Below are 12,988 nucleotides of genomic sequence, written 5' to 3'. Positions count from 1 at the left end.
GACCCCAAAAATTCTACCTGGGAGCTCTTATAGCTGATAAACACCTTCAGGAATGTAGCAAGATACAATTATAACTCAAAATAATGTGTAGTCCTCATATATACATATGATAATATGGCTAAGAAAGAAATCACAGAAACATCACCCTTCAAAATAGCCACAAACATAAAATATCTTGGGTTAATTCTAACCAAATAAGTGAAATACCTGTATAACAAAAACTTTGTCTTTGAAGAAAGAAATTGAAGAAGATATCAAAAATGGAAAGATCTCTCATGCTCTTGAATGAATAGGACCAGCATAGTAAAAATAGCAATCTTACCAAAAGCAATCTACAGATTCAATGCATTCCCCCATCAAAATCTCAACACAATTTTTCACAGATTTTGAAAAAAAATACTCAACTTCATATGGAAAAACAAAACAAAACAAAACAAAACAGGATGAACAAAACAATCCTGTACAAGAAAGGAACTTCTGGGGGAATCACCATCCCTGACTTCAAGCTCTACTACAGAGTTACAGTAATGAAAACAACCTGGTATTGTTAGGTATATTTCTTAAGACGAGCCTCTCTGCTGATGCATATAATTCCAATCAGATCAAATTAGACCAAATAAAAGATGCTCACATTTAATGCAGCACTCCCAGGTGGTCCAGGAAAGCATGGCAAGAGGGAGACAGTGGGAGACCATGCAAAACCCGGAGACCACATGTTCCTCTTTTGGTCAGCAGCCTAAATAGCCTATGGGATTGGTCCACCCCTTGGTGCACTTTTTTGGCCCTCCCTGGGGAGGGCTCACTGCTTGGCGAGCTTTCCCGGAGGTGGAGTCCAGATTAAGGTGACTCCCAGGAGAGGGGGCTTCCAAAGATGGATGTCGGGGACTAGAATGAGACCCCTAACTTAATATTGCAAGTATTGGTATAGAAAGAGAGGTGGATCAATGGAATCAATGAAGACCCTGATATTAATTCACATACCTATGAAAACCTGATTTTTGACAAAGAAGCTAAAATTATACAAAGAGAAAAAGAAAGCATCTTCAGCAAATGGTGCTGGCATATTTGGATGTTGACATGTAGAAGAATGCAAATAGATATGCATCTATCATCATGTACAAACTCAAGTCCCAGAGGATCAAAAACCTTAACATAAATCCAACCACACTGAACCTCATAGAAGAGAAAGTGAGAAATAGTCTTGAAAACATTGACACAGGAGACCAATTACTGAGTATAGCACCAGTGCCACAAACCCTGAGATCAACAATACAGAAATACAAAGAACTCAAGAAACTAGACATTAAAAAAAATCAAATAATCCAATTTATAAATGGGGTACAGCTCTAAACAGAGAATTCTCAGCAGAGGACTTTTTTTTTTTTTTTTTTTTTTTTTTTTTTTTTTTTTTTTTTTTTTTTTGGTTTTTCGAGACAGGGTTTCTCTGTAGCTTTGGAGCCTGTCCTGGAACTAGCGAACTAGCTCTTGTAGACCAGGCTGGTCTCGAACTCACAGAGATCTGCCTGCCTCTGCCTCCCAGGTGATGGGATTAAAGACGTGCGCCACCACCTCCCGGCCAGCAGAGGACTTTCAAATGGCCAGACCACATGTAAGGAATTACTCAACATCCTTAGCCGTCAGGGAAATGCAAATTGAAACAACACCGAGATACCATGTTACACATGTCAGAATGACTAAGATCGAAACCGCTGATGACAGCTTATGTTGGAGAGGATGTGGAGTAAGGGGAAAACTCTCCCATTGCTGGTAGGACTGCAAACTTGTACAACAGTCTGGAAATCAGTATGACAGTTTCTCAGAAAAATGTGAATCAATCTACCTCAAGACTCAGCAATCTTGGGCATATACCCAAAAGATGCACACTCATGTCACAGAGCATTTGCTCAACTTATGGTCATAGCACCATATTCATAATAGCCAGAATCTGGAAACAACCTATATTCCCCTCAACTGAAAAATAAAGAAAATGTGGTACATTTACACAGTGGAGTTCTACTCAGTAGCAAAAGAAATGACATCTTGAAATTTGCAGGCAAATGGAACTAGAAAAAAAAATCCTGATTGAGGTATTCGAGAGTCAAAAAGGCAAACATGGTATGTACTCACTCATAAGTGGATATTAGTCATAAAGGAAAGGACTACCAGCTTATATTCCACATCCCCAGAGAAGCCAGGAAACAGGGAGGACCCTGTGTATATTTCTGGGAAGAGGAAATAGATAAGATCTTCTGAGTAGGAGCAAGAGGAGAGGGAGGGGAGAAAGAAAGGAAGGAGGAGAACATGAGGAATCGGGAAGGTCAAACTGGGGGAAAGTAAGAGAGTGAGAGCAACCAAAGTGATATCTTGATAGAGGGAGGCATTATGGGGTTAGCAAGAAACCTAGCTTGAGAGAATTTCTGAGGAATCTACAAAGATGACCCCAGCTAAGAATCTAAGCAATAGTATAGAGGGTGCCTTAACTACCCTTCCCCTGTAGTCAGAGTTATGACTACCTTAATTGTCATTATATAACTGATAAATGCAGATACAGTGATCCACAGCTAAGCACTGGCCAATGTCCTAGAGTCCAGTCATAGAGAGGGAGGAGCAATAATATGATCAAAGAGGTTAAAATCATGATGGGGAAACCCATAGAAACAGCTGACCTGAACTAGTGGGAGCTCACCTGACAGCTGGGGAACATGCATAGGACCAAACTAGACCCTCTAAATGTGGGGTGATAGTCATGTGACTTGGGCAGTTTATGGGAACACTGGCAGTGGAACTAGTATTTATCCCTAGTGCATGAACTGGCTTCTTAGAACCCATTCCCTATGACAGGATACCTTGTTCAATCTAGATATATGGCGGGTGAGGGCTTTGGTCCAGCCTCAAGTGATGTGGCTGACTTTTTAGACTCCCCATGAGAGGCCTCATGCTTTCTGAGGAGTCGATGGGGGCTGGAATGGGGGAAATGGGAGAAGAGGGAGGGAGAGGGAACTGTGATTGGTTTGTAAATTGTTTTAAGATGTTTTTTAGAAAATTGTTTTAAGAAAATAAAAAATAAAAAAGTAAAATAAACCTAGGCATAAAAGAATCACAGGCAATTATTGAAAAAAAAATAGTTCACAGAAATTCACTCTGTCCAAAATATAATTGAGTAGTAAAATATATACTTCACTTTTCTATATAAAAAGGAGGCAAGAAAACTCATAATTCTTTGAGGTGGGAAACAAGTTGGGATTTATGTCCATATCAAAATCTCACTCATAAGAAGATAAGGGCAATATGAGGAAGGAAACATGAAGAAAAGAAATGGCTAGCAAGATGCAAGTTGATCCTGGCTTTGATCTGAAAAGTTAATGATGGAAGCTAATTTGCATTTTAATTTACTTAAGTACTCAGTCATTCTCAACTAAGATCTGGCATATGTACACACACACACACACACACACACACACACACACACACACACAAAACAAGCAGAGCACCAGAAAGAATGAGTAGCTTTATCAAAGGTCATGTAAACAGCATGCAACAAAGGTTTCTATATAGATAATCTGACTTGAAAGTGACTGCTCTCAATTTCCCCTTAATATTATTTCTTAGTGAATAGAGCCAGTCTGCTGCTGGGGGAAGGTACAAGGAATACATCAAAAAACATAAAGTAGATTCACAAAATGACATACAAAGTTTATATAGATCATAGTCGTGAGGCCAGATGACATTGCCTTGACTGTAGACTGAAATAAAAGTATGCTGACAATTTCTCTTAATTTATAAAATAAAGTAACATTATTTGAAAATATGTGCTGAGCATGCCAAGTATTTCGCACTACAAATAGATGGTTCAAAGTGGAATAGGATGGAGCACGCTTACAAAAATGCCCCAACTAGGACAGATCAGCTCATAATAAGAATTATGGTATGGTACAAGAATGGGATGCTTACAGTAACATAAGTATGTGGATCAATAGTCTTTAACCTATCTGAAAAACCAAATCATCTTATAAGTTTATAAAGCTGGAATAATTTTTTTACTGGCAGTTTCCACCCAATCAGCTTCCTCAGATGGGTTTTAAAGACATAATACGTCATAGTCTGAGAATCAGTGTGTTAGGAATGAGGGCAGTGTCTGCAATATTGCAGCATTATACTTACATACTTCCCAAGAAATTAATATCCAGAAATCAGAAGGTTGTGGACTACGAGGCATCTTGACTTTTGGAAGGTACCAGGACACCCTGAGAAAGTGGTGGAAGCTATGATGTCTTTTGCAGGAAGATTCGTGCATGCTCCTGAAGGAGGAGCTCTATGCAACCAGGAACAATGGTGGGGATTCTTGAGAAAATGAATCCACTTTAACATAGTAAGTGTAATATTGAAAAGCAAGGTTTTAAAGATAAATTACAGGGTAAAGCTAACTAGTAATTTCAGGATGGGAAGTGCATGGCATCTTCTAATCACTGGGGACAGGAAAAAGAAGGGCTCCTGGCATCATGTGAAATGATCCACCACAGAACATTTGGAGTAAGGTGGCTAAAAATCAATCAGACAAAGCTTACAGACAGAGAAAAGGGTTTTACTATCTTAGAATGAGGCTCCAAGATCCTAGAAATGTTGTTCTGTAAGTAACAGGAAGAAAATTGACCAAGAACAGTGTGGAAAGGGAGAGCAAAAGAGAAAACATGTATATTTGAAATGCTTTAGTTAAAAGATTTAGAGAATGTATCAAATTTTGACTATAAAAGCATCATCACTTTGTCTAAAGCTACCTAGAGAGAAAGGTTTTAATAAAAATCATTAAAATGTATGCATCTGTACTCTACATTCCAACTTGCACATTTGAGGTTAGTATCTGGCTAAGTGTTTAGGGAACATCACAATGTCACTTCTGTCTCAAATATATATTTATTTTTCTATTTTAAAACCTAATGCACACATTAGTCCACACTGGATAAAAGCCAGGTTTTACTATAATGTATCTCTAATGTTTTTTTTAAAGTATTTTTTAGTTAGGGTACAAAATAATGGGTTTCATTATGACATTTTCTCATATATATATGTATATATATATATTATTGCAGGATTTTTTTGTTTTTTGTTTTTCTAGACAGGGTGTCTCTGTAGCTTTGGAGTCTGTCCTGGAACTAGCCCTTATAGACCAGGATGGCCTCGAACGCACAGAGATCCACCTGCCTCTGCCTCTGAGTGCTGGGATTAAAGGTGTGCGCTGCTACCATCCAGCTATATCATTGTTTTTTGATCATAGTTGACCCCATAATCCCCTGTCCTCTCCATTTCTCCTTCTCATTGGCTACCTTCCTCTCCAAATAGTTTGCGTTTTGCTTTCATGTCACAGATTTATGCAATTAAATTAAACCAGTCTTCCCCATATGAGAAACATTTTCTGATACTAATACACTAGGAGTTAGATGGACTCCCTCGCAGACATATTGGGGGCGCATGATATGAAATAAAGGTGGTGAAATTTTCACCATGGCTGGATTCTTCCTCACCCTCCTAATTGGAAACATAAGTCTTAATGCTTAAAACAAAGTCCTGTTGTTTTTTGCCTTCCAATGGACTGCCTCAAAAAGTTCATAGGCCAGATCAGGACACATTATGCAACAGTTGTGGGCTGATCAACACCCTAAAATCAGGAGAGAAAATTGCTTCAGAGACTTTAAAACTCCAGGCCCCAAGAAAAAAAATGGATCTTTTCAGTTTCTGTCTCTGCTTTGCAGAGGCTCTTTTTCTCTATGTGTCTGCTGCATGCATATGTTCTTCCAATCCTCCAGTAAATACCTTCCTTAAGCTGCTGGTGGTGTTTGAGACTTCACTACTGCCAAGATTTTTCTTGCTTTTTCATTGTTTAACGCGTAGAAAAATCGAATTTGATCTAGAGCTCTGGACTGCATTAACACTAGTTTACCTTTCATCCATTACTCGCTCGCTCCAGTGGTTTTTAGCCTGTTAACGTGTACATTGGAGGTACTCGATAGGCACTTTAAATTTTTATTTTGACATACCTCTGTGGGTGTCTGTGGAGCCTTTTTTTCAGATTTTGGCAAATCTTTACTTCCTCTTCTCTTTAAGGATAGCTGAAACAAAACAAGAACATGATTAGTTTGGTAAATGATAGCTTTTAACTCAATTGTTTTTAAGTGTCCTAGTTTCATATGATAAAACCAAGACAAATAAAAGGAGTTCCTAAGGAAGTAAGAAATCCCGAGACACACAGATTAAGATACAGTGTTCCTGGAACCAGAGATGTAAATCACAGTAGAATGCAGCTAGCAATTAACCATTTACTGTGAAATGCAGAAAAACAACTCAGACTCAACATGCTATAGAGCTTGCATGTAAGCAGTGTCTGTGAGCATTCTTTACCACTAAGAGAAAAAAGAAGATTAAGTTGTTGTTCCTTTGCTGATTTGGTTGCAACAAGCTCACCAAGACATTTTCAGTGGACTCATGCAGAATGTAGAGAACTTTCACCCTCTCACCCCACACCCTTCAAACCCCACTGTGACGCAATGGGAAGTGGGGAGTGAGTGGGGAGATGAGCAGGTGGCCCGGAAGCCTCAGGAATGTGGACTTTTCCCAGAAAGGCTTAGAGTCTAGATTATTATATAAACTCTTCTATATTTGGTGAACTGGTCAAAACTAAAATGAAACAAACACCAACTCACAGAATATTAACTTGTGTCCATGTCATGGGCCAGCACTCTATAATCACTGGCCCTCACTTCCAGTTCTCACTCTAATAATAAGAATGACCTGTGCAAATATTAAGTATAAATATTAAGTACCCATGAGTGGCCATCTATCATATGCCACTAGGTATTGAGCTACAGAATCAAAATTCAATTAGGTACCACACATTTTACCAGAGACTCAAATTGGATAAGGGAGAGAGGACGCCAATAATTATAGTGCATAGTGGGAAATGCAATGTCTTGGGCTGTAGGAAGCATGGATTATATTTTTCTTAGTGCAGCATCACCTCCATGACAAAAATGCTTGCCACTGGGCAGAGTGTGGAAAATATTTGCTGAGCAAATGAGTAAACATAAAATACAAAGTTCTTCAGCCTATGAGAAGAACAGGAGTAGAGAGGTACAGTAGAAACAGAAATAGCTTCTTGAAACAGGAAGCCTTGTATGAGGATAAAGAACTGAAAATTAAATCCTTCATATGTCAATTTCTCATTCACCAGCCAGTGGTAAAGGAAAGTAATCACACAGATGGGTGGGGGAATACATGGCTGCAACTGTTCTTATTCAGGATGAAATTCAAGCTACACAGGTCAATGGGTAGAGAATGGAATTGTTTCAAACAGTAGTTCTCAACTTTCCTAATGCTGTGACGATGTAATACAGTTTTCCATGCTGTGGTGACCTCCATCCACAAAATTATTTCACTACTGCTTCACAACTGCAAGTTTGCTAGTGTTACGAACTGCAATGTAAATATCTAATATATGGCCGTGTGAGGGTATGACCCACAAGTTGAGAACCAGTGTTCTAGCACCAATACACTAAGTTTTTTTTTATGTGATGATGGTTTCCTGCTAAAACTCTACCCCTCCCTGCTTCCTGTGCAGCTAGCTGAGGCAACTCCAGAAGGGGAGGGCTACAGGAGAAAACACACCATAGACCTTGCTGTCCCTTCAAAGGATTATAGCCATCTTTTATCCTCGGGTCTTCTCACCCATGCATGTGGGTGAAATTATGCTCCTTTGGCTTGTCTGCCAGTGAACACAGTCCTCCCTGTCTAAGGTCAGATGCCTCTCTTTTTCTGTCCTCCATCTCATTTAGACCACCTCCGAGATCTAACACATGGTGCCAAAACGCCCGATGGGAAACTGGAGGCCACCAGCTGCTCAAACCTCCCATGCACCAACCGCCTTTGCTCTCCTAGGCTCACCTGCCCCAGGCCTGGCAGAGCTGCCTCTTTCTCTCAGGTGACTGCTTCTTCTCACTCCGCCATCTCAGTGCTTTCTCCTCTCTCTTTCCTCTGCCTTCCCTTACACACTCTGACCTTCTGACTGGGATGCTAAGTGCCATTCAACAAGAACACATTTGCAACATACCACAAAATGCCAGAACAAAGTAATTCATAGAATTAGGTCAGGTCTTAAAGCTCATGGGACCTCCAACCCCCTCAGTCTAGACTTGAGATTTGCTCCGCCAAAGGCACTGGGGACTTTCCACTGGCTGTGAGAAAATTTGGCGGAGAATCTCAGAAATTTTCTATTAACCTGCCACTCGTCAGTGGAACACCCTGAAACCTTTCAGGGCTTTTAGTGCAGTTTGTTGACCCAGGAATCACAGGGTCTGGGGGTATACCTAACCTATTTTCCAGGCACATTTGCTCAATACAAAACTTGGGGGGCACTGAATAGCAGGATATTGATCTTTCTGTTTTTGCTTTGGTCCCATACCCATTGTAGGGTCAAAATTATCTGTTCCAAAAGACATTCCTAGCTTGTTTGCTGGCTTTAAGGAGCTGCAATTAGAAGAACTGAAACCAGAAAACTCTAATTTTTGTCTTTCTATGCAAATATGGCCTCAGTATATACAGGATAATGACAGTCATTGCCCAGAATTTGGAACTTTTAATCTTAATATGCAAACTGATCTAAGATAACTTCATAAAAGAGAACGGTGAGAGAGGTCTGAGGTCCCTCACCCATAAAACACCCAGTTCATTTTAATCGTTCTCATCTCTACCACTCAGCTCTGGTTTGCAACTCTGCCTGGACCAGAATGCATGCCCCTTCTGCCAGGGCGCTAAACTTGTATCTTTATAATCCCCGAGTGGGGATAGGATTCCTGCCTTTGGCCTGCCTTTGTTTATGTCCCTCCAAACCTGGATATGTCTTTTTAGTTCTCTCAATACTAGCCCCCCTTCTTGGTTTTGTTCACTAAAATGTTCAAGGTTATAGATATCTTTGAAGGTTTTGCTGAAATGAAACTTTTATTTATCTCAGAATCTATATTAGCATTGGGTGCATGATTTAAAAGTATGTAAAAATCCAGTAAGAATGGCCAGCTTAAAATCTACCACAAAAGGAATTAACAGTTAAAAGTCCATGGATAATTAATCTTAATTTCCTGTAGCATATCATACATGTAATTTGCTTAGGAAAATAGATATTTTGGAAGACAAAAAGGGGGTGTGCTTGAAGGGATTACCTTACCAGGGAGGTAGTAGGTTCACCTCTGAGTAAATTAAAACCTTGTGACTTGCTGCCATCTTGACAAATGACCTCAGCAGGATGGAAACAACCATATGGTTGGCCACCATTTTACCTGGTAACCTCACTGAAATGAAAGCAGTCACTTAAGAAGTGTTGGTTACAAAATTGTCATTGGTCACCGTCAATGTCTTTATAAAAGAAGAAAGAGGAATATGATATAAATATGATGGGGAAAGGGATAGATTATTAAATCTGCTTGAATCTAAAAAACAACTGTTAATCTCAAAACGTTTTATATTGGTGGGGATTTTAGTTTATTGATATAAATTTAAGAATAATGCTGTTATACCATATGTATATTTTTACTCTTGTTTAAAGGTATTGTGTTTACACAGCTCAACTAAAAATGTAATGTATAGTTAAGAAATACAGACTTACAAAAAATTCTATAATAGTCAAACTTATAGTTTTTTTAGGTTTTGTAGATATACAAAGATATATTTCAGATGGATAATCTTCAAACACTTCAAAGATCTAAATAATATGACATTTAAAATATTTTAATAAATTGCTTTTTATGATAGTAAGATATGTCTTTTACTGACAACATCATTCTACTTCAGAGAAGACAAAGGGCATCAAAAAGTTCCATACAGGGTTTATTTTCTTTATGGCAAAAGCTAGCTATGTGGGCAAAGAAACTGTCTTTGCCTGAATTGCTGAAAGCTACTGTATAAATTGAACCAATAAAACATAAGGAAGGTGATTATCAAGCTTTGCCAAAAGAAGGTAGAATAGTCCTACAAAATTCCCTGCTTCAAAAGAAAGTCTGTCAGATATTCAAGGCCTGTAGGAAAAAGATGAATGCCCCAATGTTACAGAGGAACTTTGGTTGCCTGTCTAGAAAGTCAGCTATTTCTGTCCTTTCTCACATTTTTTTGGAAGTTGCTCACCTGTACTTCCTGCTTACTCAGATAATATTATTTCCTTCTCAGATCTTTGATGGAATTAAAGACTAGATTATTATAGTTGTAATTTTTCTTAATTATGGTAAAAGATAAATTAGATATAAAACTTTAAGCTCACCAAGATAAGATAGATAAATATTTTCTCTAATTTTGTCAACTAAAAATAGATTAGATATTGTAACTATAATTATTACTTGATAACTGCTTCATTGTATGTAGTTTTACCATGTTAAAGCTAAAGCCTTCCTTTTTGATTAGGCAGAATGGGCGAAATGCTGTGGGATAATCCTTTTGTATGTTACAAATATGTTTTACTCTAAGGGTTTATAAAGAAGCTGCTTTAGCTTATAGAAAGACAGAATGAGTCCAAGCAGGAATACCAAACTGAAAACACAGAAAGGAAAAAGGGCAGAAACAGAGAAAGAAGAGATGCAAACAGCCATTGGGGAAGCAAGATGCTAGACAGGTAAAACTATGAGCCATGTGGCAAAATATAGATGAATAGAAATGGTTTAATTTAGTTGTAAGAGCTAGCTATCAATACACTCAAGCTATTGGCCAAACAGTATTGAAAATACTGGACAGCTGCAAATGAACAAGCATCCTCTGACAACATTCCTTGAATCAACTAACCTCTCAGTCCTATCAACCCTCAGAAAAAAAATCCTTAGAGAAATGTCAGATCGGCTTAATATCCATCAGGACCCACTGAATTCCTTGGTTGGTACTGTACTACATTAAAAGGGACTAGATCTGATTATCGCTAATGATGGGATTTGTACCCTCCTCCACAAATGATGCTTCTTCCACAGCAATGCATTCTATCTGGTTTGCGCTGGGGCACTAGATAGAGGTCACAGACAAAAAGTAAACAAACCACAGGCCTCCTAAGGATGGACTTTTGCTCCCTCCCACTCTGGCTTCTACCCTTGATCTTCTTCCTTATGTTTTTACCCTGTCTTTTAAAATGTTTTTGTTCCTGAACTTCACCCTATAACCAAGCAAAATGTTCCACATAAGCTACCTCAATGGCTCTCACCCTACAGTAGCTCCATTTGTTCTACTTGTTTCCTGACACATCTGACAAATACCCCTTTAGACACGGTGGAGAAATTCTGGCTGCAAGGGGCCTTCAGATTTCACCCCAGGCCATATACAATTCTTTACACTGGTCCTTTTTTTCTCCTGTTCCTTTCTTTTGGTACTCTGTAGGTCCTAGTTGCTTCTACTAGCACATTTTGATGCAGCACTACTGGCAGTGGGACTAGTCACTGTCACTATAAGTCAACTCTGAGCCCACTTCCTCTCACAGATCCTCTCCATCTCTCCCATCTCTTCTCCTCCCTCTCCCTCCACCTTCCTGGGAAAGCTCCATTTTATTCTGTAACTAAATATCTGCTTAATGATTATTTTTTCAGTAAATCTTTCCAGAAATACAGAAATAGAGAATGACATTTACATGACCCATCATAGACAATCAAGTTAAAACTTTCCTCAAGCTAAGTCACCAGAGGACCTCTCTCTTCAACAGAGCCAGAACTATATCCCTCCAACAATGACCCTCCACAGCAGGAAATGACTACGAAAGAATCTATGCCCCCATTTTTCTGTATCTCCATTTTTCTCTATCTCCTTGAAGTTTGAAATGATAGTTTCCTGCTAAAAGACTATACTTTCCAGCTTCCTTTTTGGCAAGGCAAAAAGAAAAGAGAACAGGGGAAGAAAACATGGTTCAGTCATTTCTGCCCTTCAAAAGAATTGTAGCCATATTTTTCCTCAGGTGTTCTCATTCACCTTTGTGGAATGAGACATTCTCAACCACCCAGGTAATGAAATTATGCCATTGTCTACCAATGAATGTGGTCCTGTCTGTCTAAGGGCAGAGGCTTTTCATCTCTTTAAAGCCACTACAGAAATTTTCTTAGAATTGGAAACTGTGTGTTCTGACTCAGCAATTGCCAAGAAATAGTCCTGAGAATACCAAGAATCGATGGGGTTGCGCTGGAAAATATGGAACATTTTATACAGAGGCTATTATCTAAAGAAAGACTTAAATTTGTTTTCCCTGAGTAACGACTGAATATATTTTATAAAGAATGCATTCTATTATTTTTTATGGCTCACTTCATACTGTGCCACAGTTGTAAAGAAACCAAATGCAATCATCATTATTTGAAGAGTTCCCAGTTTGCTTGACACAACCAGTTCACTGGACAATTCAATAATGCCACAAAAGCATTAATAATGTAAAATTATGATTAACTGGCCTTGATTGTGCACTAATTCATGTCAACACTCTATACCTACATCAACTAATCACTTTGAAGGTGCTGAACCAGGAAAGTAGCAAAATAGATAAACAAATGTTTTTCCCCCAACTGCAGTCACTAAAACAACACCCATGTCATTAGGAAGCTGTTAGAAAAGCAACTTCTTGAGACACATCCTAGATCCAGTGAACTGGAAACACTGGGACTTTTCTACAACTCAATAGAACCTGTAACTTTTTCTTCTCTTTTTCTTGAGACACAGTTTCAACTAGGTAGCCCAAGCTAGCTAGAACTAGCCATAACCCTGCTTCACCTCCCTGAGTGCCCAGATTACCAATGGCGTCAACTCACCTAGGCTCAGCCAGTGATTCTGCTGTTAAGTCTGCCTTGGTCTAAAGTCACTACTAGGATGCAAGTAAGATTGCTTAAGCCATGCATGCTGAGGTGGGTTCCCTTGACCCTCATGGTGGAAGAGAAGATCTGATTCCTGTACATTCTATATATAATCCCCTACATGCCTGCCTAGGCAGGCACAAGCCACA

The 12,988-nt window shown here is 39.0% G+C and overlaps 1 protein-coding gene across 1 annotated transcript in view; it reads right to left on the bottom strand.

Annotated features, from left to right (window-relative positions):
• Positions 1–12,988, bottom strand: part of Soga3 (SOGA family member 3) — a 49,417-nt gene that overhangs the window by 14,739 nt on the left and 21,690 nt on the right. The window contains exon 4 of the mRNA XM_038339684.1: positions 6,033–6,104. Within this exon, the coding sequence (XP_038195612.1) occupies positions 6,033–6,104 (72 nt within the window). The remainder of the gene's footprint in view (positions 1–6,032; positions 6,105–12,988) is intronic.

Source organism: Arvicola amphibius, chromosome 8 (genome assembly GCF_903992535.2).
Source record: "Arvicola amphibius chromosome 8, mArvAmp1.2, whole genome shotgun sequence".
NCBI lineage: Eukaryota > Metazoa > Chordata > Mammalia > Rodentia > Cricetidae > Arvicola > Arvicola amphibius.
The sequence above is the reverse complement of the archived record's forward strand: the minus strand, read 5'-3'. Positions and strand labels throughout refer to the sequence as shown.